The sequence below is a fragment of the Mustelus asterias genome, chromosome 9, assembly GCF_964213995.1.
Source record: "Mustelus asterias chromosome 9, sMusAst1.hap1.1, whole genome shotgun sequence".
NCBI lineage: Eukaryota > Metazoa > Chordata > Chondrichthyes > Carcharhiniformes > Triakidae > Mustelus > Mustelus asterias.
Genome location: NC_135809.1, coordinates 108104574 through 108131501, shown reverse-complemented (window position 1 = coordinate 108131501; position 26928 = coordinate 108104574). Strand labels below are relative to the sequence as shown.

General features: G+C 42.5%; 1 protein-coding gene across 2 annotated transcripts in view; it reads left to right on the top strand.

The window, feature by feature from the left end:
- The window catches only part of plekha7b (pleckstrin homology domain containing, family A member 7b), a 467762-nt gene that overhangs the window by 404761 nt on the left and 36073 nt on the right, over positions 1 to 26928 (top strand). For both annotated transcript variants that reach the window (XM_078220764.1, XM_078220762.1), the window contains exons 17-23: positions 4982 to 5083; positions 10248 to 10356; positions 11576 to 11799; positions 13158 to 13349; positions 14184 to 14301; positions 15691 to 15782; positions 17701 to 17898. In XM_078220764.1, coding sequence (XP_078076890.1) covers positions 4982 to 5083; positions 10248 to 10356; positions 11576 to 11799; positions 13158 to 13349; positions 14184 to 14301; positions 15691 to 15782; positions 17701 to 17898 — 1035 coding nt within the window. The remainder of the gene's footprint in view (positions 1 to 4981; positions 5084 to 10247; positions 10357 to 11575; positions 11800 to 13157; positions 13350 to 14183; positions 14302 to 15690; positions 15783 to 17700; positions 17899 to 26928) is intronic.

Below are 26928 nucleotides of genomic sequence, written 5' to 3'. Positions count from 1 at the left end.
TTGCACATTCTCCTTGTATCTGCGCGGGTTTCCTCTGGGTGCTCCGATTTCCTCCCACAGTCCAAAGATGTGCAGGTTGGGTTGATTAGCCATGCTAAATTGCCCCTAGTGTCAGGGGGATTAGCAGGGTAAATGTGTGGGGGTATGGGAATAGGGCCTGGGTGGGATTGCGGCCGGTACAGACTCAATGGGCTGAATGGCTTTCTTCTGTACTGTCGAGATTCTATTCTATTATGGGTTCATTGTCTGAAACACAAGTGCAGCAAAGCCTCAAGGCTGTTTTGTATCAATTTAATTTTCCACTGACTAGTATAACTTGAGTCTGGTGAGGAGCCACGTTTTTAAAGGTGCTCAAACAAACAACCAGATACTATGGGAAATCTGAAAACTTTATATAGAATCTCTTTTTTTTAAGATGAGAAAATGAATGTTTCTGTCTGCTGTCCTATGCATAAAAATGACAATGAGAGCAAAGTTGCTGATCAGAGCGCAATGTAACAAAATCTAGCCCTTGTTGCAGCCAACAGGTCAGAAACATCAGTGTCGCTGCCGCAGCTTAAGTAGGTACTCTGAGTGCTATCAATGTTACTGCTGTGGGAGGGAGTATTTGGAGTGTTGCCACAGTTATGTATCACTTTTTGGGGAAATGAAGCTCTCTCTTCCTTTTGAGGTAAAACTTTTGGAGTAATTTTATTCCAATAGTGATGTTTGGTTATTGAAGTGACAGAGTAATTTCAGCACAGAAGGAGGCCATTTGGCTCTTCAGGTCAGTGCGAGCTCTCTGTATGACAATTCATTCAATTCCATTCCCCTACTACAGCCCTGCAGCCCTACAAGTGTATTTCCTTCAACTTTCCATTCCATTTAGTTTTGAAATCATCGACCGTGTCTATATGCACCATGCTTATTGGCAGCGAGCAACAGCGTAAAAAGCTCTTCATTGTGTCCCCCCAGTATCTCTTGACCAAAACCTTAAATCTGTGTCCCTTAGTCCTTGTAGCATCAGCTGATGGGAATAGGATTTCCTTGTCTACTTCTTCCAAGCCTGTCACGATATTATACACTTGTATCAAATCTCCTGTCAATCCCCTTTGCTCCAAGGCGAACAATCCCAGCTTTCTCAACCTAACTTTGTTGCCTCAATTCTTCACCCCGAAACCATTCTGGTAAATCTCCTCTGCGTCCACCCAAGGACCTTCACATTCTTCCTAAACTGTGGTGAGCAAAACTAGACACAATACTTTTGTCACGGCCTAACCAGAACTTTGAAGTTTCAGTATAACTTACTGAGTTTCTGCATGCAATACGTTTTATTTATGAAGCATGAGATCCCACATGTATTGCTAACTATTCTCACCACACACCCTGGCACCTTCAGAGATCTATGCATATGAAACTAACCCCAATCCCTACATACACTTTAGAACTGATTAAGTTGATATTGCCTTTCCTCATCCCTGCCACCAGAATGCACCACCTCACACTTGCCTATTCTGCTGACCTATCCAGACCTGTTGCAATCAATTTGTATCATCCTCACTGTTTAGCATTCTTTACCAAATAAACCTGTTGGACTTTAACCTGGTGTTGTGAGACTTCTTACTAGCCTTCTTCCAACATTGCTATCATCAGCAACGTGTACATTTTGCTTCGTATTCCAATATCCAAGTGACTTGTATATATATCAGAAATGTTGTGGACCTAGCATTGTCCTTTGGGAAATGCCACTCTTTTTTGAGTCTGGAGAATGAAAGGTAATCGTTTACCAAGTTGACACTGACCTTCCTATTACATAAATCTCAATTTTGTTCTCCAACTTTGTGGTACTTTGTCACATGCTTTCTTAGAACCCATTGGACAACATCTACTGCATTCCTTTCAACAATCTTCTCTGTTACTTCAATGAAAAATTCAGTTAAATTAGTTGAGCACAACTTGATTTTTATAAATCCATGCTGGCTATTCCTATTCAATTCCAACCCCATAAAGTGCCTGTTGAATTTTCCCTGATTATTGTTTCGAAACCTTCCCCATCACCGATGTGAAACACAATGGCCTGTAGTGACTCGGACTGTCTTACACCCTTGAATAACTGTCACATTTGCCCCCTCCAATGCCCTGATGCCTTCCTCATATCTATGGAAGATTGAAGATGATAGCAAGCTCCTCTTCTATCTCCATCGCCTCTTCGTTTAGCAACAAGTGACTTATCTACCTGAAGGAAAGGCAGCCATTCCAATACTTCCTGTCTCTCAATTTTCATCTCATCCATTACTTCCACCATCTCCATTTCTATCAATAGTTTTTCAGCACCCTTTTCCTTAATAAACACCAGTACAAAGTACTCATTGCCCGAGCTAGAGCTAAACTCTCTCCAGTCACATTAGTGAACCTCCCACCAATGATGTTGGTCCCAGTCCTGATGAAGCGATCCCCTTTGGTCCCAGAACTAGTCCTGATGCCAGAAAGACCTAAAGCCCTTCACTAATCCTGCACCATGCCTCAAGTCACACATTGATTCTCCATATCTTCCATTCTCTATGCTCTCACTAGCGTGTAGCACTGGCAGTAATCCAGAAATTGAAACCATTATCTCCAATAATGGTTTGCTTGATAATTGGATATCAGCTAGTATCAACAAAGTGAGCCAGGCATTCAGAAGACTTCGCACCAGGGTAGTAAACCATTGTACCATGAAGATCAAAGATGTACAAAGTCTTTGTTGTTATTTCTGTCCTCAATGGCTGAGCGTCTTGGACTTTATGCGACAAACACACAAGACAGTTGGAACAATTTCACACACGTACGCTTTGCTCTATCCTTAATACCTCATCAACATTAAGAGCATGCAAGTTGTTATTGGATAAACATATGGATGCTATTGGAATAGTGTAGATTAGAGGGGCTTTAGATTGGTTTCACTGGTCGGCGCAACATCGAGGGCCGAAGGGCCTGTACTGCGATGTAATGTTCTATGTTCTACTGGCAAGACCAAATGCAAATCTCAAAATCTTAGACTGAGCCCAGAAAACAAGTATTGAGGCAATGCTCCTGAGAGCGCAACTGTGCTGGGTAGGGCATGTAATTCGAATTGCGAACCATTACTTGTGAAACAGCTGCTGTAGGAGAGCTAGCATGTCACAAAAGAAACCAAGGTTGGCTGCACAAGCGCCACAAAGGTATGGCTTGAAGGAAACCTGAAGTGGTGTGGCAGAAAATCTAATGAGCTGGAAGAATCAGCATGAGAAGAACCTCGCTGGGGAGCCTTGGTCCATAGAGCTTCTGTCACTTTTGAAAAGGATTGATGCCAGTGTCTTATTGCTGTCCCTGAACAATGTCCAACTGTTCTTGTCTCAAGAAGTTGCAATGTCTCAAATGTTTCTGACCCTGTGCATGCATCCAGACTTGGACTACATAACCATCTCCATCTTCATCGCTGATGGGCTTGCACATCTATCATTGTCTCCGAACTCAAGGACGCCGTCCTCATCATCACTACCTTTGATGCCTTACTTTTGAACTCCCTCCCTCGTTCCAGAAAATCTGACTGTAGGACTTCAGTACCTGTGCTCTCCCTGTCATTGATCCTAAGATGTAACACAGCGTCTGGCTTGCCCTCTTCCCTCTGCAGAATATTAGGCACCCTTTCTCTGATGTCCTTTTCCCTGGCACTAGTGAGGCAACACATCGTGTGCTATGTGCAATGACATATTACACACCGCCTTCAATTATAATCTGTCACAAGTTAAGCATTTTATGGGTTAAATTATATGAAAAATGTTTGGACAGTAGTGATTCTCCAAGGCCAAGCTCATACCATTAGCCACATTTTTATTGAATTGGAAATCTTGAAAGATTTATGGTACGGATTAGCAAACTGTCCAGGTAGAACTTTTTGCTTGTCTTTTGAATTAATGTTTGAACTCTTCTTGGGAAATTAATGCAAGGCTGGAGCTAGAAGAATCCCTGTGTTCGTGAATATATGGATCGGATGACAAGGTCAAGCACTTGAAGCTGAGATGATAAGCCCTTTTAAAAAGGAGCTGGAATTAAGTACCTAGTGTATTCTCTGGTCTGTGCCATGACTCTGGACTTCAGTCACACCAATGTTCGGGGTGTTTCTGAGCATCGTCCTTGGGGAACTGACAAACTCCATTTGAGATCAAATGTTTGGAGTCCTTTTATTTAAATGGTCATGTTTTCTTACCTGAAGCACAGGAGGAGAAATTAGTTTATTTTTCTAATTCTGAGAGTATAAGTGTCGACATTGAGCACAAGATCGGAGCTGTGATTATCCCCTCCCCCTCCATAATTCAGTCATCAGTATGTTGATTGGGATCGTTCAAGTCATAGAACCGCTACAGTGCAGAAGGAGGCCATTCAGCCCATCAAGCCTGCACTGACCACAATCCCACCCAGGCCCTATTCCCGCAACCCCACGTATTTATCCTGCTAATCCCCCTGACGCTAAGGGGCAATTTACCATTTTCGATCACCCTAACCCGTATATCTTTAGAGTTGGGAGAAAACTGGAGGAAAACCATGCAGACACGGGGAGAACGTGCATACTCCACACAGACAGTGACCCGAGGCCGGAATTGAAGGTCCAGGCATGATTTTTTTGGGGGGCATTTTAAAAACGATTTCTGTACTCTTCCTTTGCCGGTAATATTGAGGAAGGTCATTCAAATAATGTAGTCAGACTCTGTACGGAAATGGATCAATAGGGAACAGAAACAGCTGTGGTTGTTGTAATCTGTGCTGTCTTTTGAGCTCTGGGATAGGACAAGTGGATTGTAGTTCTGGCTATATCTTGCATTAACAATGCCCTGTGGGATGATGAGTCAATAACACAGTCCAAGAGAGAGAACAATAAAATGTTTTAACTGTTGTCCACCCACTTTAAATCAATTGGAGTGTTTGTTTTTTTCTTTCAATTACACTGTAGAATTAAACAAACTCCTCTATCATTTCTCTGTAGGAGTTGGAGAACGCATGGAAAGAATATGAGCAGACAGAAAATGATGTGAATCAGCTCAAGGAGACAATCCTGGAACACATGAAAACAGCATCAAGCCCGCAGGTAAGCTCATTGTGTGGGAGTTGTATTCTATTGAAATAATCAGCAAAGAGCTAAGAGCCACTTGGGCTTGCAAAAAGTAGGGTAATGATTTGATAACTTCAGGAATAAGTGATGAGGAAATGCCATGTTTTATTTTTGAAAGCACATAGTCTGTAGGTGGAAGTTAGAAATTCAAAGGCTTTGAGTTCTTGGGAAAGAATGAGTTAGACTAGCAAATAATCAGATACATTTTCCAGCCAAGCACGAAAGCTGCAGAATCTTACTCAATCTGCAGCTATATGTGGGATGTTCGTTTCTTTTCCCATTGCGCCCAACTCCACTTATTTTCCATGTGTGGGCTTCACACGTGGTTTTGAGAGCTAAGAGATCTCCACACGTGATTGAGAGTGGAAAGAAGATGGTGTGGGGAATGAGACGGGGCAGTATGGGGAGAAGAGGGTGGAGGGGTAGTGTGGGGGTGGTATGGGGGTGGCAGGAGGGGGTGGTATGGGGCATGAGAGGGGGTGGAAAGGGGGAGGATGGAGAGGTAGTATGGGGGCAGAGAGGGGTGGTATGGGGAGGAAAGGGGAGGGGGTGGGATGGTATCAGGGAGGGTGATGGGGTAGTGTGGGGGAGGGTGGAGGGGATGATACGGAGCAAAAAGTTAGAATAAAAGTCAGAGGATGCTTCCTTTGGGCTCCTAAGTGCAGTCTAATTGAGACCTTCCCCAACCTGTAGGAAAGTGGATACACTCCGATTACTGGAATGGGAAATACTGTTTGGGCATTGCCATTAAGGCACCGCATTAGAGCAGAGCAGAAGCATCCTGAAATTTGACCTTTGCTTTTGCTGATTTTCAGGAGCTTGACATTGAAATGTCAGGTACAGAATGGGTACAACCGTGGGGAGGGCAAAATTCATCAAAAAATATCAACTAAAATTAAAGGTTGTGTGGGTTAATGATTTTGCTTGTTAGTTCTACATTCTGATATCAGCACTTTTTTTTTTAAGTCTATGTATTTTAAAAAACATTTTCCCTCCTTCCTTTTCTCTACCATTTTTAGCCCAATTTGAAGCTGTTGACATACTGCTGGGTACAGTTCCACAGCTGAAACTCGCCTTCATGCCTCTGTTTACCCTAGATTTGATTAATCCAATGCATTCCTGGCTGGCTATAAATTTAAGTTCATCTAAAACTCTGCTGCCTGTAACCTAACTCGCACCAAGTTCTGTTCCCTCGTTACTCTGTGCTTGCTAACCCACATTGGTCCTGATCAAACAACAATTTTTAAATTCTCATTCTTGCTTTTAAATATGCTTTAGCCCCTCCCTATTTTCTAGCATTTCTATAACCCTCTCCAATTCTGGCCTGTTGCACATCCCTGTTTTTAATCAACCCTCCATTGGTTGGTGTGCTTTCAACTCTTGGGGCTATAAGCTCTGGAATGCCCTCATATTCCCCGCTCCTCCCTTTCTTCCTTTGAGATGTTCCTTGGCTAGGCTTTTTGTGTTCTGCCCTAATATCTTTAATATTGCCTTGGATGCATGTATAATCGAAGTTAAGATACAGTGTTCATGAGATTTCATGATATTTGTTGTCTTCTCCAATGCGAATGTTATGCTCCTGAAAATGTCTTCTGACCATGCTCCCTCCAAGTACATCATCTTATGCAATTCTCTTGTTGCCTTTTGTCTAAGTCCTTTTAACATTTCTGCAGAGGTTCAATCACTTCCTTCTGCTTTTCCTAGTTTCACTTCTTTTATAGCTCCAAATGTTTCACACACCAGAAGATCAGGTCTTAAATCATCCTGGCAAATGTTGTCATCTTTCTCTCGTTCTAATTCAGTTGGCTGGCCATATTCGTCATACAGGTCTTTAATGTACTCTTGCTACTTGGTGGCTCGGCGGCACAGTGATTAGCCCTCAGTGCCAGGAACCCAGGTTCCATTCCTGCCTCGGGTGAGTGTGTGGAGTTTGCACTTTCTCCCTGTGTCTGCGTGGGTTTCCTCCGGGTGCTCCGGTTTCCTCCCACAATCCAAACATATGCGGGATAGGTTGATTGGCCATGCTAAATTGCTCCTTAGTGTCAGGGAGATTAGCAGGGTAAATACATGGGGTTTTGGGGATAGGGCCTGGGTGGGATTGTTGTCGGTGCAGTCTCGATGGGCCGAACAGCCTCTTTCTGCACTGTAGGGATTCTATGATTTTATAATTCTACTTCCTCAGGTTCCATAAGCAGTGTGCCATCTTAGTGATCAGCTTTTCTTTGCACTCGCCTACCTCTCTTTACTACAGTAGTTCCTTTATTTCCTCATAGAGAGTGCCCATGTTGTTTTTATTTTATCATTCTTCCAGTTCTCTGCCCTGCTCTCCCCACTCTCTCTCTCTCTCTCTCGCCTGGCCAGCCTCATTGTTTAGTTTTCTGTATATCCATTTACCTTCATTAGCATTTTGATTCTTCCACTTTCTTCTCCTCCATTTTCTTCAACATTTATTCTGAGGCCCCTGGCTTATTAACTCTCTTTTTTCCCTCACTTTGTACAATACTGATATTTTCTTCAGCATTTTCAATCTGTCCCACTGACCTTTGACTTTTGCCTTCTGAACTTAATATTACAGGTGAAGCAGTGGTTTACTTACATTCCTTTCAAGTCAGCATTCTGTATTCACTGCACACAATGCGGTCTGCTATAGATTGGGGAGACCAAACGTGGACTGGGAGGCCATTTTGTGGAACATCTCCACGCGATCCATCAGCACGATTCTGAACATCTGGTCACTCGCCATTATAACTCACCACCTTTCTGCACCATAGAAAGCATTCTTTCTGGTTGTATCACAGCTTGGTATGGCTTCTGCTCTGCCCAAGACCGCAAGAAACTACAAAAGGTCGTGAATGTAGCCCAATCCACCCTCAAACCAGCTTCCCATCCATTAACTCTGTCTACACTTCCTGCTGCCTTGGCAAAGCTGCCAGCATAATTAAGGACCCCACGCACCCCAAACATACTCTCTTCCAACTTCTTCCATCAGGAAAAAGTTACAAAAGTCTAAGGACACGTACTAACCGACTCAAGAACAGCTTCTTCCCTGCTGCCGTCAGACTTTTGAATGGACCTACCTCGCATTAAGTTGATCTTTCTCTACACCCTAGCTATGACTGTAACACCACATTCTGCACTCTCTTGTTTCCTTCTCTATGAATGGTATGCTCTGTCTGTATAACGCGCAAGAAGCAATACTTTTCACTCTATGTTAATACATGTGACCATAATAAATCAAATCAAATCTTTCTCTGAAGCTCACCTTTCTGCCCTCAGCCTGTTGCAGTGCTCCAGTGAAGATTGCGGAACAGCACTCCATCACCCGATCAGACACTTTACAACCTTCTGAACTGAGCAAGTTCAGCTGTGAATCCTGTCCTCCATTTAGATTTTTTTTGCCAAAGGCCCAGTCTGCGTGGGAATTTTCCCTTCCCATCAGCCATGGGAATCTTAGTTGGCGGAACGGGGACCGTGCCAAAGGTCTGTTGACCTTGGGCGGGATTTTCCAGTCTTGGGGTGAGCGCAGCTGGAAAATCCCATCCTGCATCTTGTTTTCGTGTCTTCATAGAAACATAGAACAGTACAGCACAGAACAGGCCCTTCGGCCCACGATGTTGTGCAGTGCTTTACCTGAAACCAAGATCAAGCTATCCCACTCCCTATCATCCTGGTGTGCTCCATGTGCCTATCCAATAACCGCTTAAATGTTCCTAAAGTGTCTGACTCCACTATCACTGCAGGCAGTCCATTCCACACCCCAACCACTCTCTGCATAAAGAACCTACCTCGGACATCCTTCCTATATCTCCCACCATGAACCCTATAGTTATGCCCCCTTGTAATAGCTCCATCCACCCGAGGAAATAGTCTTTGAACATTCATTCTATCTATCCCCTTCATCATTTTATAAACTTCTATTAAGTCTCCCCTCAACCTCCTCCGCTCCAGAGAGAACAGCCCTAGCTCCCTCAACCTTTCCTCATATGACCTACCCTCCAAACCAGGCAGCATCCTGGTAAATCTCCTTTGCACTCTTTCCAGCGCTTCCACATCCTCCTTATAGTGAGGTGACCAGAACTGCACACAATATTCCAAAAGTGGTCTCACCAAGGTCCAGTACAGTTGCAGCATAACCCCACAGCTCTTAAACTCCAACCCCCTGTTAATGAAAGCTAACACACTATAGGCCTTCTTCACAGCTCTATCCACTTGAGTGGCAACCTTCAGAGATCTGTGGATATGGACCCCAAGATCTCTCTGTTCCTCCACAGTCTTCAGAACCGTACCTTTGACCCTGTAATCCACATTTAAATTTGTCCTACCAAAATGAATCACCTCACATTTATCAGGGTCAAACTCCATCTGCCATTTTTCAGCCCAGCTTTGCATCCTATCTATGTCTCTTTGCAGTCTACAACAGCCCTCCACCTTCGCTTTCATTAGCTTTCATTTCACTGTTCGTTATTCTACCACGAGCACCTACTCTTGAGCAATGCTTTGTTTCTTTACTACAACCATTGCCACTTCCGCTGCCTTTTGTTCCGTGACAACTATGTCTTATATTTGAAGGTCTGATATTGAAGACTAATAAGGACTACGAGGTCAGTTGTAATAAATTAATCGCAGCGTTTATTACATGTCTTTCCCCTAGGACAGTTAGCACCCGACTGCCCAGGCAAGCTCCATCCAAGGTGGGACTTGAATACTGGATAACCTATCTTGTTCTCTTAAAGGGCATGTCCCAAGATGCATAACGCATTATTTAATCTCTCCTGCCCTATGCCCATTTCCAGACCTCCCCTTTTTTTCTCTTTCCCCCCCTTTCGGCAACGTAAACTCCATCACGTTTTTACCTCCCTTCAGTTCCGAAGATGAACTTCATAATCGCCTAAGAACATTGGCCGGGATTTTCTGGCTCACTGCGGTGCAACTGCCAGCCATTCACCTTCAGTGGAACTGGAAGATCCTGCTAAGGGAAGGGCCAGGAAAATCCCATCCATTAACTCCGTTTCTCTCTCTGCAGATGCTGCCAGACTTCCTGAGTTTTTCTTGCACTTGCTGTTTTTATTTCAGATTCCGAACCGGAGATTGTTTTGTCTAACTGGAATCTGTAAGCTGATGACTTATTTTCTATACTCAGGATCAAGAACAAATAAGAAAGGATCTGTGGAGGATAGAGGATGTTATGGGAGGCCTCAGTGTGAACAAGAACAAGTATAGAATGATTATTGAATCCATTCAAAATCCAGGTGAGCACAAGTTTAGAAGTGTGTGTGTGATTTTCACAGTAACTTCATTGCAGTGTTAATGTAAGCCTACTTGTGACATTGATCGATAAATGTTAAACTTAGTTGGTGGGATCTTGTTCTGCAGAAATGTTTGCTTTGCTTCCCTGCATAGCAATGTCATTGAATTCAAACAATGTACCTCAAAGCAATGTCCATTGAGCCAGAACTGCCTGGCTCCCCAGCGTTTGAGTTGGAGGTACCCCAAAGATGGGGAATCCCTCTTGGAAGTTCTCACACAAGGGTTTACCTGGCAATTGTCCAGAAGGACTAATTCCTCTGAACAACTGTGCTGGACTGGGAACTTAAATCACTAACTTCAGATGGTTCTGCCAGTTTAACCCTCATATTTATTCTGAAAGGGTCAGAAGCGAGAAAAAAAAGCACTTCTAACTCCAGAGTAACTATTTTAAGCACCCAGACCGACCGGTCGCCCAGTCACGTTTTCTTTTATTTGTCTCTTACCATCTTGCTGTTACAACAACTGAGTGGCTTGCTTGGCCACTTCAGAGAGTATTTAAAGGACAACCATATTGTTGTGGATCTGGGTCACATGTAGGCCAGAGCAGGTAAAGATGGCAGATGTCCTTCCCTAAAGGACATTCGTGAAGCAGATGGGGTTGTAATGACGATTGATAACAGTTTCATAGTAATCAGACTTTTAATTCCAGACCTTTAATGAACCAGGGTCCCTACAGCATTACTCTGGGTCTCTGAATTTCTAGTCCAGTGACAACACCACCACACCAGCACCTTTCCCCCCCCCTTGTTAGAGCAAGGCCACATCTGCCTGCTTGCGTGGATGTCGAAGATCCCGTGGCACTGCAGTAATCCAGCCAAAGCCAGTTTCCCATTCCCAAAAGCCTTTCATTAGAAACCAAAAGGAAGAGCCACACCCTTGGCTCTCAGTGAGCAAGTCTGTGCCCCGGGACCTCCAATAATAGTCTGGGTTAAAGCAGCAGGTTTTTAAGCTCCCGCTGCTCACTTCCCATTAGGCAGCCTCCACTTACTCAATTGTAGAGTTCATATTCCACAAAGCCCGTGGGGAGATTTATTGATGATCGTTTTTTGTTTAAAATTGTCAGGAATTGGTCCAAAATAACACTGCTAAATAAAAACAGAAGCCAATTAAGAATGTAATTTCCTGACTGAGACTAAGAATGTAATTGCTTGTTCTGTGCAGAAAGGAATACCGTGCCTTCAGTGCCTTCCTCAATGGTGCCTTCTGTAATAAATACACTCACAGTGAGAGAGGGGAAAGCTATTAGTCGACTCAGTCCCTCAGCCAGTCCGGTGCTGCCTTCTCCGGGGCCTGTGGAAACACAACTTCAACCTCAGCAACAGCCTGTTAGTCTGCCACTGTTCAAACCTCAATCTCTGCCTCAGTTCAGACAACAGCCAAAGGCGGTAAGTCTCTCCAAACATGGTATGGTCATAGTCTAAACATCGTCGAAACCTCCTTTGGGTATGGAATAACTGAGATTTCTTCACTAAAAAAACGTAAGGAGAAATTTTTTCCGCAGATGGAAATTAAGCAGGAAGTGACCAGGAAATTTGGCATTTCACAACCATGCCAAGACTCCTGCATGAATCTTTGCAGTGTTGATTTTCCCATCAATTCAAACCCATGTTGACCAATCTGTCACGTATTCAAGTTTTGGGAACTTGAAATGGCCATTTAATCCGACTAGATCTTCACTTCATTTGCTCATCATTTCTTCCAATTCTTCCCTTCTTGAGGGATAGAACATAGAACATCACAGCGCAGTACAGGCCCTTCGGCCCTCGATGTTGCGCCGACCAGTGGAACCAATCTAAAGCCCCTCTAATCTACACTATTCCAATATCATCCATATGTTTATCCAATAACCATTTGAATGCTCTTAATGTTGGATATTCAGGCCAGCTCGCTGGTTAGCTCTGCTGCCTCACAACACCAGAATTAATCTTCCAGGGCCAATGAAATTGACAGGGCAAGAAAGAATCATGCCTAAAATATACAACTTTATGAGCTGTAAGGACTGGAATTTGGACTAATATTGAAGTAACATTGAATACTAACATAAGGCTCACTTAAAAACCTTGTAATATTCAAATGCACAGTGGTTAGCACTGCTGCCTCACAGCGCCAGGGACCCGTTTCAATGCCCAGCTTGGGTCACTAACTTTGCAGAGTCTGCACATTCTCCCCGTGTCTGCGTGAGTTTCCTCCTGTTTCCTCCCACAGTCTGAAAGATGTGGTGATTAGGTGCATTGGCCATGCTAAATTCTCCCTCCGTGTACCCGAACAGGTGCCAGAGTGTGGCGACTAGGGAATTTTTCACAGTAACTTCATTGCAGTGTTAATGTAAGCCTACTTGTGACACATGTATATAGTTTTTCAATTCATTTATCCTGACTTTCAGTTGGTTTTCTTTGTGTCCAATTCCATGTCTTTTACCCTGCGCGTATTGTTGCTTGAATTCCCTGCTTAATTATGTCCTCTAATTTTTCAACCTTTTAATTTGTCTGAATCCATTTTAGCTGCATTATGCATAGTTTTAAAAACCACTGTTATCTCCAATTCAATTTTCTGGCTATCTAATCTTGCTCATAACTTAGATTACTAAGACATGGTATCATTTTATATCAGTGCCTCTTAAAGGCAGTATTCTTCCTGTTGTCCAATGACCTCTGCTCCAGTTGTGGCCTCACCAATGTCTTGTACAAATCTGATATCACCTTAATTATGTCTCTCTTTTAATCCTATTAAAAATCTCATGTAGCTGGAGGATCAAGCTCCTCCTCGACCACCTCTTCCCCACATGTACAGTCCTGATGACCAGCCACCAGCTGTACCACCTCTTCCAAAAGATGCTACAGTCATCAGGCACACATCAGTTCGGGGACTGAAACGCCAGTCTGATGAAAGGAAGAGAGACCGGGAGTATGGACAATATATGAATGGAGATTACAAGGTAAGCAATTGAAATATAACTTTCTATTGATGGCGGGAAAATAGCCATTTGCATTATATGATCACATATAGTGAAGACAGATTGATGGGTATCTTTACACCAAATTATTGTTGTAATTCTTTTTTACAACTGCAAAGTGCTGGCTCCCAGAATTTTCAAAATATAGTGCAGTGCAAATTGAAATTCAATTTATTCAAAGGAAGTGTAATATTGTACGTCACAAGGCAATAATGGAAGAGCAATGGTGAGATCCTAAACTCTTCCCATTCCAGCATCTAACTGCTTCTTAAATGCCTCAGCCATTTCACCTCCACTGCTTTGTTAGGAAGTCATTTCCTGATATTCATCCAAATTTATCTTTTACTAGTTTGGTTCAATGTCCTCTTGTACTGCTCCCACAACTTAAAGTAATATTCCAGATTTTGTTTTTTCCATTCATGTAACCAACTCCTATACAAGATGACCTCTCGGAAATTTCTCCACTAATTGGATATTAATTCATGATCACTTCAGTTACCACACTGTCTGACGTATCAATTTTACAGATTGGTCAAATGCCATTGCAGGTTGTGAAAGAGAGTGGACCATTTGGACATTGTGGCCATAATTTTACCGCCCTGCCCGCCACAGAATCGGAGCAGGCAAGGGGAGGTCAATGGAAATGTCCGTTGACCTCTGGTGAGATTTTACGCTTTCGGGACAAGTGAGGCCATAAAATTCCGTCCTATCTGTCAACTGACTATAATACCATGTATGACTAGCTTGTACTGGAAGTGGCATTAGGACAACTCTATGGATGGATTCTTAATTGTTATGTTTATTTTGTTGTTTCAGTCAGAACTGCGTACCTATATGAGTGAACCCGAACTCATGTCATTGGGAACCGGGTTCAACAGGACCACGGCTGGAGCCTTGGGACTAGACAGTGGCTTGCAGACACTGCCGGGTAAAGGTAGGTTAGGACAGTTAGTGCGTTCAAGAACTTTGTTTTCTTTTTCTGCTCCACTCCTGAAGGCTTTGGTTTCTTACGTGGGTTTGGTTTAATATGTGGCCTCCACTGCCAAATGCAGTCTGTGTGTGCACATGTGTACAGGAAAACACTAACAAATAAACAGTTTGTATCTAGATGGCTGAGATCAACTAATTCTACGTGCACTGGAGATCTGACTTGGGACATTCTTGTTTTCCGTTCCTCAGCTAATTACTGCCACAACAAGCTTGAGGTATTGGGAAAGAGCTGAGTCAAAATATGTTAAAAGTTCTGGTAGTGGGGGTGCAGTACCAACCAATGATGAGGTGCAGGTTTATATCTGCATGCATTCTACACTGAGGCTGACAGCAGAGAATCAGGAAGTTCACAAGTGGTTATGTCACAAAAGCAGTTCCAAGCACCTGGATTCTCAAGGTGACACTGGCAGAAGTAGAATATGTTACCGTTCCCAAAATGAAGCCTGGCAGGTCCCAGGAAATGAACAGAGAGAATTTCACTGGAAAACATTACAGCGGTTATGAGCTGATCTCTGTCGAATTGCCTTTGCTGGGTCAAAAGGTGATGTCTGAAGTATGGTACCTAAAATGTGAAACAAGGTAACCAGGATTCTTATGAAAAATGAATTCAATATGCAAGAATTTTAACATGCTATAGATTGCAATTTAGATTAAAAGGTTTTTTTAAATCTGAGAGTGAAGGCTATTTGAACGCAAGTTTGTCATCCTGCAGCCTGTGCACATTGGACATTCTGCTGGCCCGATTGGAAGTTTCTTCCCTCAGAGTTGTGGAAATCGACCCAGAATCTTTTTCAAAGTAACTTTGAATTTCTGTACCCCTCGTCACTTGAAACTCTGGACTGACTCATTAACATTTGATCCCACGGGTAGAAGCTATCTCCTTACTCAAGTGGTGATTATTCACATGCAAGCTTTAAGAATGAAAGCACTGAGTGTTAATGGAATACCTGATTGAGGGGGTCACGAGAACTGCGCCTTAACTGGTCCTCACTTGATGCCCACACATCTCGGGCACCCAGCCGTGTTGGTGTGTCGGGATTGGTACCGCGGCCACTTTTCAACTTGCCTAACTTGAGAGTTGCTGACTGGAGGGTGCCTACCTGTTAAGATCGGCAAACTCAGCTGAGACTGTCATTTGAACCTGGGTGTTTTTAGATCTGTGTGATTCAGAACAATTAAATCTGAACTAAAGCCAAATTTTTAACACTGGTGCAACATTTTAGTTGGATAATACTGCGGACCCTCGTACAGCTATTGATTTACTCATAAACTTAGCTGAAGGTATGGAGAAAGTCCTTTTAAAAAAGAGTAATTTGCATTTTCATGTTCTCAGGGTTGTCATCATCAAATTCAGGGCTGCAGCAGTCATCGACCATCGCGTCTTATGTCACACTTAGGCGGAAACACACTGAAACCGGCTCTAAGGTAAAACTGTCTTTTAATCTATGTTTCTTTTTGACTTGCGCTAAAATTCTCCTTTAATCAGAAAGTTAATTTTCCCTTCAGTTAGCGATGGTGGACATTTGAAGTTTTCGTATAGTATTAGCTTGAAGCACTTTGCAGTATAATTATGGATTTCCAACTCCCAAGCTTGAGGAAAACATTTTAAGTTGTTTAACACGAAGGTGAGGTACTGCTAAGTGCGTAGATATCTCAGGTGGTGCTAGAAATTTCAGATGTTGAATTGAGAGAGTTGCAGAAGAAAATTGTAGCCCCACAGTAAAGAATATGGGTTGAGGTACTTTTTTTTTCCCCCTGTAATGCATTGGAGCTAATGCATTAAATATACCCACTGAGATAACACTGAAAACAAAACTCGGAGTAGTTTTGTGTATTAAAGCAATGTGGTCTGACTGCCCCCCCGGCACCACCGCCCCCCCCCCCCTCTATTTTCACCAGATAGTATCTGCAATCTGAAGAAGGATGGGTTAGGTGGATTGGCCATGCTAAATTGCCCCTCTGGGACTAGCTAGGGTAAACGCATGGGGTTATGGGGATGGGGCCTGGGTGGGATTGTGGTCCATACAGACTTGAGCTGAATAGCCTCTTTCTGCACTGTAGGATTCTATGTTCGTGTTCTAGAAGGCCTCCTCCTTGAATAGAATCAGATAGCTACTTTTTATTAGTCACAAGTAGGCTTACATTCACACTGCAATGAAGTTACTGTGAAAATCCCCTAGTCGCCACACTCCGGCGCTTGTCCAGGTACATTGTGGGAGAATTTAGCATGGCCACTGTACCTAACCTGCACATCTTTGGACTGTGGGAGGAAACCGGAGCACCCGAAGGAAATCCACGCAGACAAGGGGAGAACGTGCAAACGCCACACAGACAGTGACCCGAGCTGGGAATCGAGCCCGGGCCCCTGGCGCTGTGAGGCAGCAGCTAACCACTGTGCCACCGTGTCGCCACTGACCCACTGCAATCTGTAATAGGAAGGAAAGAATCTGGAAAGGTTGGAGCCAATGTAGCCAGGTCTGTACAACTGAGCTCACTTAATTAGGGAACATAACTGCGTTCTATTCCGACGCAGTTTCTAAGTCTGATTCTTTGAAAGCGTTTGATGAATTGATAGCATTTCCGATTTGCTTTAATTAATTAAACATGATATAATGTAAAATTGTATATATTTATTGGAACAACATAATGCAATATTTTGGATATACTTTTCCCTTGATGTACTTTCTGAGCCTCAGAATTATCCTTCAGAAACAACCCCTTTTTTCTGCCATGGATGTGGACAAAAGTGCATTACAATCAACAATGGTGTCATGGTCATCATTAGACTTAAACTAAACAGTTTTATTGGAGTCAAATTCCACCAGCTGCCATGGTGGGATTTGAACCTGGAGCATTATCCTGGGTCTCTGATAGAATTTGAATTCAATAAAAAAAATCTGCAATTAAGAATCTACTGATGACTATGAAACCATTGTCGATTGTTGGAAAAATCCATCTGGTTCACTAATGTCCTTCAGGAAAGGAAATCTGCCATCCTTACCTGGTCAGTCCTACATGTGACTCCAGAGTCACAGCAATGTGGTTGACTCTCAATATTCAGGCAACTAGGGATGGGTAATAAATGATGTCCATTTCCCCGAATAAATTGGAAAAAAAAATTAAAACAAAAAGAGGTTGGAGAAGCCAGTTTTTGAGGAAAGAATAAGTAACATCTGCCAAGATAGGTTGATTTAAAAAGTTAATCAATTTTTTAAAAAATCCCACACTTAACTAATCCCACATAATGCCAAATGTAAATGCTAAAAAATTTTGGTATGTGTAAACTTCCTATGAAATAACTTTTCATCTCCCTTTCCCTACGTTGTTGTTGTTGTTGGTACAGGAAAGGCCAAAGAGTGCCTTGGAGCGTCTCTATGGCGAACACCAAAGAGGTAGAATGAGTGCAGAGGAACAATTGGAACGTATGAAGAGGCATCAGAAGGCTCTGGTCCGTGAGCGGAAGAGAACGCTGAGTCTTGGAGAACGACACTCTGCTTCATCCCGGTCATCTTCCAGACCCGTCTCTGCTGATGTTGGCTCAGTACGTTAGCTTCTCCAACAAAGTATAGTAGCAAATAAGAAACGGGATAGCTGAGATAACTAGGATCTGTATTTCTTCCACAAGAAGGGTCCGTCTAAATGACCCTGAAATGAGTATTCTGTTCAATATGATCTGAAAGGATTATGCAAAGTAATAGCCATTATTGCATAATTAATAATAAGATGAGTCGCTGCTCATTTTTAATCGACTAGCAAATGTGGGGAGGTTATCCGGTATAACTGCAGGTAAGTTGGTATGAGGACTGTGAAGTTTGAGTAGGGTTTGAGTGTTTATGAGAAGGTTTTGGATTTGGAATAATAGTCCACTGGAGAAAGGATGTAAAATGTTAATAGAACGTGCTTTCACTATAACTCACCTAGTTAACCATTTCACGCACGGAGCAGCTTGAGCCATTCGGAACCTTCTGCAGCAGTTTTAATGACTAGAAATTCTCTTTTTAATTCAATTGAAGAATTAAATTATTTTTTGGAAACGATTTCTAGAACTTGAAAATGCCAAATATGTCGTTTGTACTCCATAAAGATCCATTTCAGTTGAATTCGGAAATATATATTGGTGCTGTACTATTGTCCAGAATGTTTCAGCTAAAATGTTTTATTTTCTTCTTCTTAGAGTTAATGAGGTAAATTAAATAATTCCAGTTGCCGATGAATATAGATGAAACCTGTAAGAATTGATTGTCAGTTTGCTTGCCATTGATGAAATTGAATTTTTAACTGTAGGTGTTGTTAAGACTCAATGTTCCTGTACTGAATGCTGAAGGGCATTAAACAGCAATGCTGCAGCCAGTATGATCAAGGTATTGTCCCCTTAGGAAAGAAATCTTGTAAGTGAATGGTGATCCCTCTCCGTCACTAACCAAGTGCAATTAAACCACTTGTTGGCAATTAACCTAGAGGGCAGCTTTAGGAGCTGCAGTAGCATTATCAATTGTATTGTACGCTGTACCTTTTGATTTTTTTCCTTGCAAAACCTCTATATCTGAATCAATGCACAAGTTACCCAACTGTTGGCAAGCTATTACCCGTTTCTCATGCTTTCATCATTAAGGCCTTTACTTACTTGTCAGTAACATCTAACAGGATCATTTGTCTTTTGTGTATTACCAGGCCTCACTGTGTTTCTGCATAGCTATGCTTTGTGGTGCTCATATAGAAATGTAGTACTTACAACCCATTTCAGGTCCTTACTCCCTGTTCCCTTTTTGGGGTCTAATATTTCAAAATTCAAGTCACTTTCACTCACCTTTAAGTTGAACAGATAAATGGCAGCGATTTATGTTACCAATTTACTACATTCCTGAATGTTTCCGGCCTCTTCAATAGGTAAACTAGTCTCTAATCATATCCAGGGTCCATGTGCACCCTGGCAGAATTGTACTGCTTTAGCATAGCACACTGATTTGATTAAATTACTAGATACTGTTGTCCCATCACATTTTAAATTTAAAAAGAGTCTGAATTCATAATTTTCAGTTGCATTTCTAAATACAAGCTTTCAGTTGTCATTTGGGCGTTGCTTGTTTTAACGTACAGAATTCAGCAAGTGTTGGTACTTGGTACAAAATCGCTGCCTATCTCTGGAAGTAATCTTAATTTAACATATGGAGAAGTCAAGAACGGGGGGGGCAAACAAAAATTAATATATACATAAAACCACTTGGAGCTTAATTGTGAAACAGACAATTTCATTAGCTGGAATGTGTTTTGCAGAAGTGTCCTTAATATAGTAAATTAATTGCTTGCACTTTTAACAAATGATTTTATATGTACATTTTCTGGTTTACCAGCATTTGTGCTAAACTGAATTTTGATCATGTATAAAATTACTGCCAGGATATCCAGAACAAAACTGTATATCATAAAATTCCATGTACAAGTTGCATCTACATTGCCAAGTTGTTATGTCTAAGTAGAAAGGTGTGATCTGTATACCAGTGCAAAAGAAATATGCACTTTTTAACCAAAACAAGCACTATAAAAATAGGATGCAATTTGTACACGGCTGTGCTTTGTAACCTGGATTTAATGGTAGCCAATAGCAAATGGTACAACATAGTTGTGAAATGTAGATGCCATTTATTTGTTACTTAACTACTGACTCTCACATCAAATGTAGTTTGCTATTATATGAAAAGCAAATAAATCTGATAATTAAGACATTCATCTGTGATGGATTTCCTTATCCTTTTGACTTATCTGTTCTGATGTATTTTTATGCACTGATGATTAATCCTATCACATTGAGGCCTGGTTATATATACACATGTGCACACATGCATACTCTCCCTCTCTCTCTCTCTCGTTCGCTCTCTTTTTCTATCAAAATGAAAGATAAACACACACACTCTCTCTCTCTTAAAATGAAAGAGTTGAATGTAATCTAATATTCTTGGAATTGAAAGGATCATCTTGTGACTTCATTCATCAAAAAACTAAATCAGATCTGTGAACATAGTCTATCACACAATCAGAAGTATTGAAAGTCTATGTGGCTATTGAACAAAGTGGTGAAATTTATTCACTTCTTTCACTCTTTTCCTAATTTATGCCACATTTGGTACTTGTGCATTTTCAATTCAGTAAAAAGAGTGGTTGAACTATTTGTTTAACATTAGCAAAATGGAATTGACGGCGGCCACCTAAATTATGTATAAATGTGGCTTCATTTGTCAGACTCTTCATGTCTTGAGTATATTCTATATCCATAGTCTGAAGTTTAGTTTACAAACTATTTTCCTAATTTAGACTTTATGTATTTTGTGTATGCAATTGGAGTTTTCCAGGGGGAGAGATGTATTTGTTGCTGTCATTGAAAAACCTCATGGGTTTACATGCATGCATTACATTTTGTACCTTCAAAATAACTATTTGGGTTGCATAGGTTCCCTATTTTTCTGAATAATGTGACCTTAATCAAAGTGAGCTAGACATTGTTAGATTGCCTGAATCTTTCATTATTTCACTATGCAACTTCCCCCGAATAAGGCATTTTAAAGTTGAACAAGGATTTTTACTATTTGGAGAAGGTGCGGGGATGTCAGGATTTATTGCCCACCCCTAACTTCACCTCAGAAGGTGGTGGTGGTAGTTGCTAAGTAGAATGTTCCTGGACTTTGACCCAGTGACAACAAAGGAATGACGATATATTTCCAAGCTAGGAAGATGTGTATCTCAGAGGAAAACTTGCAGGAGGTGGTGTTCCCATGGTACCAATTCCAGGTGTAGAATTACTGGGTTTTGAAGCTTCTGCAGAAGAAACCTTGCTGAGTTGCAGCTGTACATCTTGGTGTGCTCTTGTGGCTATGGTGCGCCACTAGTGGAGAGATTGAATGTTTAACATGATAGATGGGACACCATTCAAGCAGATTGCTTTTGCCTGGAGAATATTGAGCTGCTTGAGTGTTTATGAAGTTGAACTCATCCAGGCAAGTGAAGGGTTTGCAATCATGACCTGTGCAAGTCCTGACTCGTGCATTTTAAATAGTGGAAAGACTTTGGGGTACAGGAGATGAGTTACACAGTTTTTGACTTGCTCTTGGCGCTATAGTGCTAGCCCAGTTAAGTTTCTCATTGATGATAATCCTGAGGATATTGTTGGTGGGAGATTCAATGTTAAAACACCATTGAATGTGAAGGACAGCTGTTTATTGTCTGGCACTTCTGAGACATAAATATTGTTTGTTACACATGAATGTTGTCGAGATCTTGCTGCATGCAAGCCCTAATGTTGCTTCATTATCTAAGTAGTTGCAAATGAAATTGAACGCTGTGCAATCATCAGTGATTGACCCTAATAATGGAAGGAATGTTAATGCAGTTGAAGATGATTGGCCTAGAACACTGCCCTGGGGAACTCCTGCAGCAGTATCTTGAGGCTAAGATGACCACAACTGACTTAATTTTGGCTAGAAATGATTCCAGCTAGTGGTGAATTTTCCACCTAATTTCCATTGACTTCATTTTTTAATGCTGACTTGATGTCAAGGGCAGTCACTCACCCTCACGTTTGGAATTCAGCTTTTTTGTCCATGCTTCAATTAAGGTTGTAAGGAGGTCTGCAGCTTGGTAGCCTTGGTGGAACCCAAACTGAGCACGAGTGAGCAGATAATTGATGAGTTGAGTGTCACGTAGCTGTATTGGAGCAGCTTGGCTCAAGGTGAAATTAGTTCTGGAGTGCAAGTCTTCAGTGCTACATCTGGGGTTTTTGCCAGGACCTATAGCCTTTTCTGTTCCAATGTTCTTCGCTGCTTGGAATCCATTTACTCACATGGAGTAAATGGACTTGGCTGAAGACAAGTTTGGAGATCCTGGGGAGATTAAATTAATTTTACACGTGGAATTGTTGGTTGAAGATGGTAGCAAATGCTTCATCTTTGCCTTTTGCACCCAGGTGCTAGGCATAATCATCATTCAATGTTAGTTGTTCAATTAAACACCACCATTCATTGCTGAATGTGGCAGGACTGAAGGGGTCAGTGGAAGTGCTACCAAACCACTCTTGGCGATGGACTTTGAATTCCCCCATCCAGTACCCTTGCTACTCCTCAGTGTTTCTCAAGAGTTGCTCAACATGGCTGATTCATGAGCTTAAGTTTCATACCGGGTGCCAATGATGGAGGAATCTTGGACAATCATGGAAAGGTATTATTCTGTAAGAAAGACTGTGTTCGACAGTTGTTACTTAACTAGCCTGTGAAATAGTTCTTCCAATTTTGGCACAAATCTCTAGATGTTAGTGACCAGGACTTTGCAGGTAGAATAAACTAGAGACATGTCTTTACCAAACTCTTCCAGTCATAGACAGCTCTGTTTTATCAGAATATTTCCCTCATACCATTGCTGAATAGCTCTCAACATTGATCTGTACATTTTTCTTTGGATTTTTAGTGCAATACATTTTGTTGGTCCAAGCTTAAACCAGCTTCCTCCTTTTCCCCCATATACAAACCAATTGCAAGTTTGAAGGCGGATTCACTTTTCTCAATTGGCAGCTTGGCATTAATCACATTCCTATCAGCCAGTTTTCTTTTTGATGAGGGAGATTTGTGACTCTTTGAATCTAATTTCACTGCAATTGAGCGCAGGGTTCAAAACATTGCATACCAGAACTTGTCAGGTACACAATTTAGGGCATACCAAATAATACACACTTCAGTGAATGCGAACATAGTCAATTCCCAGGCTGACAGTGAATTATTGGCAACTAATATTTGAGAATCTGTAGTCAGGCATCTGAGGTAATCAATGACAAATCCCATATTTAAGTGTCAGTGGAACAGAACGTAGAAACGCTGAATGCTAAGCTTTGCTACGAACTTTGGCAGAATTCATGGTATTGTGGTGATTTTCCACATAGTATTTGCCATTGCATGTAAGCCACAATATTTGGATAGTGTTCCATGACTTGCCTATTGAAGTGCACATTTATTCAATTAATATCAATGATTCACTGCACAAACACTCAGTGTACAAGATTTTAAACCTGAAGAAGGTGGAATAAATTAATATCAGTCTGTGTCCAGCAGCTCCAGCCAAAGAAATCTCTATTGGAACAAGTACAATAGGGAAAGGTGGCCCAATAGGTGTTGATGGATAATGGGACCAATTTTAAGAGTGCATGGGTTTTGAATGAGTTAAAATCTTGCCCCAGATCTCCAGCCTGCTCTGCTTGTCTGAGCTGGTCATAACTGTGAATACCCACAAAGGATATGGCCATAATAAATCTAATGCCTCACCCTGCACCAAGCTAGAAAACCCTACCATCATTTAGTATTAATGCTTTGTATTGACTACCAGTGTTTCTCCGCCACACCTTCCCCATATGATTTGATAGTACTGCGTAAGCTTCTCCATGATTACACTAGCCACAGAAGAGTATCTTTACAACAATTTGGGGGCGATTCTCACAAAAGTGCTGAATTGGCGAGAAAACGAGTTTAAATCACGACTGTTTTTTTTAGTTCAACTTCTGACCTGAATCTCCACGCTCTGTGCAATACAGAGGTCACAATTGTGAATACCATTAAGTGCTCAGGGGGCGGGGCCTATTCACGCCGGAGTCTGACAGTTCCAGACCTCTGCGCATGCGCAGTGGCCCCAAATCTGTCAGTCTCCCTGTTTGCTGGCCAGTTCAATCGCTGGCCAGCCCTGGACCCTCACAGTGCTGCCTCTCTCTCCCCCCCCCCCCCCCCCCAGCTCTCCCCATGGCCCGATCGCGGCTCCCACAGGCATTCCCAGGCCAGCCCCCCCTTTGCCACCCCCCCCCCCTCCAGCATTGATGACCCCCCCCCCCCCCCCTCACTCCCCCACCCCAGCAAGCAGTGGCAAATCCCCCCAATCGCTGCCCTCCCTCGAGCCCCGATCGATCACAATGCAGAGTGGCAGTGGAAACCCCAACCCCCTCCACCCCCCCCCCCCCCCCCCCCCCCCCCGCCCTGTGTCGGGAACGCGTGCGCGAATCCCGCAAAATGGCTGACACGCGATTCTCCCATCCTGATGTGCCAAAAAAACATGCGTGTTGGGATGGGAGAATCGCCCCCTTTATCTCTAAATACTACTCTCATCTCCCAGAGTTTTTTTAACCTGATAGATCCTTTTATCCACTTATAGATGCATGATGCATGTTTAAGTAATTAGATTAGCATTTGTAAACCTGCCTGATTTTATTGTAATGCAGTCCACCCATTTCACAGTGCCATTCAACACTCCTATCACCAGCCATTGTTTGTAATTCTTTGTAGATTATTGCCTATTCTTGGAACACCTTTGTATTTAACTTCTTATATTCTCGTGAATAGATGTTTATTTTCACCACACGGGGGAAGAGGGTGGCGGAGATAACATTGGTATTCGATACAGAGCATTAATACAAAATGGTGGTAGACTTTTCTAGCTTGGTGCACAGTGAAGCATTAGATTCAACGTGGGCAAGTGCGAGGTCTTGCACTTTGGAAAAAAGAATAGAGGCATGGACTATTTTCTAAACGGTGACAAAATTCATAATGCTAAAGTGCAAAGGGACTTGGGAGTCCTAGTCCAGGATTCTCTAAAGGTAAACTTGCAGGTTGAGTCCGTAATTAAGAAAGCAAATGTAATGTTGTCATTTATCTCAAGAGGCTTGGAATACAAAAGCAGGGATGTACTTCTGAGGCTTTATAAAGCACTGGTTAGGCCCCATTTGGAGTACTGTGAGCAATTTTGGGCCCCACACCTCAGGAAGGACATACTGGCACTGGAGCGGGTCCAGCGGAGATTCACACGGATGATCCCGGGAATGGTAGGCCTGACATACGATGAACGTCTGAGGATCGTGGGATTATATTCATTGGAGTTTAGGAGGTTGAGGGGAGATCTAATAGAAACTTACAAGATAATGAACGGCTTAGATAGGATGGACGTAGGGAAGTTGTTTCCATTAGCAGGGGAGACTAGGACGCGGGGGCACAGCCTTAGAATAAAAGGGAGTCACTTTAGAACAGAGATGAGGAGAAATTTCTTCAGCCAGAGAGTGGTAGGTCTGTGGAATTCATTGCCACAGAGGGCTGTGGAGGCCGAGACGTTAAGCGTCTTCAAGACAGAAATTGATAAATTCTTGATTTCTCGAGGAATTAAGGGCTATGGGGAGAGAGCGGGTAAATGGAGTTGAAATCAACCATGATTGAATGGTGGAGTGGACTCGATGGGCCGAATGGCCTTACTTCCGCTCCTATGTCTTATGGTCTTATGGCACTTCAGCCATATCCTGTGGATATTCACAGTTATGACCAGCTCCAGACGGGCAGTGCAGGCTGGAGATCTGGGGCACACTGGCAGGAAGATATCACTATACAGTCCTATTATAGTTTCAATTATTCACTTCCTATTCTCCTCAAAAAGGTTCCTTTGAGGAGGCCCTGTTTCCCCTTTGAGGCCAAGTGATCTTTGTCAGAGAGGCAATTAAGTGGGACAAGGATTAGGAAAAGGAGGCCTGGCCTCCAGCTTATACGAAACCTTTCTAGCTCTCTTCCTCTCAGCCTGTCCCCTTATTGGCACCAAACCAGGTTATACCCATTTTGCTGAAAGACCCACCTGAAAATTTCTTTTTCAAGATTGCTGTAAGTGTGCTGCAAGAAGTGGCAATGCAATCCACAAAAACAGCACCTCATCGCATGCATTCTAAACAAGCGATGCACTGATGTATCCATCCTGGGGGATTTGGAGAGTGAGATGGGGAAGTATGCTGTGGGTGTTGTACCTAGCACAAGTGAACAGGAACGGTTGGTAGAGGTACAGGAAGAGGAGGAACCTGCTGTCTTTATCAGCTAAGGTGGAACCTCTGGCCATGAATCCAGAGGTTTCTGTTTTTGTAAGTATGATTGCTGCAATCATTGGAAACTGTTGCAGAGTTAGCTTTAGCAAGTAATAGCTAATATGGAGCAGTTCCTATTTACACTTGGTTGATACTAGTCTCTATCCTCTACCTTCGACAAGGTTATGAGCTCTTGGGACTTTATAATCTAAGTTCTGCCATCGGAAATGTGGCGATTAGTGGACATGATGAGACTCTGCTCGCCAGCCGGAACATAAAGAGAATGGCCAATCCTTCCTGTTCTTCATTGTTTTCACCTTCCTGGAGTCCCATATTGCTTTTTTTTACATGGTGGCACTGTGTAACCTGATGCAGTTTTTGACCATGTGAGACAGTTTGAACAGACTGTATTGCAGAATCCCTCTGACTTGTCTAGGCTTTTAACATTCCTATGTTATGATCTGTGATGACTATTGTCATCTCATTGTATCTGTGTTTTGGAGGTGCATATGATTGCCATAAAGTGGTCTGGCCCAGGGTGTGGTGGGTAGACTTCATCTCCTAAGAGTCAACCTTGAACTTTTCTTCTGGGCCACATAATGAGACCAAGGTGATTTGCGTTAAGGTAAAGGATTACGACATGGAAAGTGGTTTTTCATCTATACAATCCTCTATATCTAGTTATAGACGATTTGCACACTGATGGAAGCTTGGCTTCAC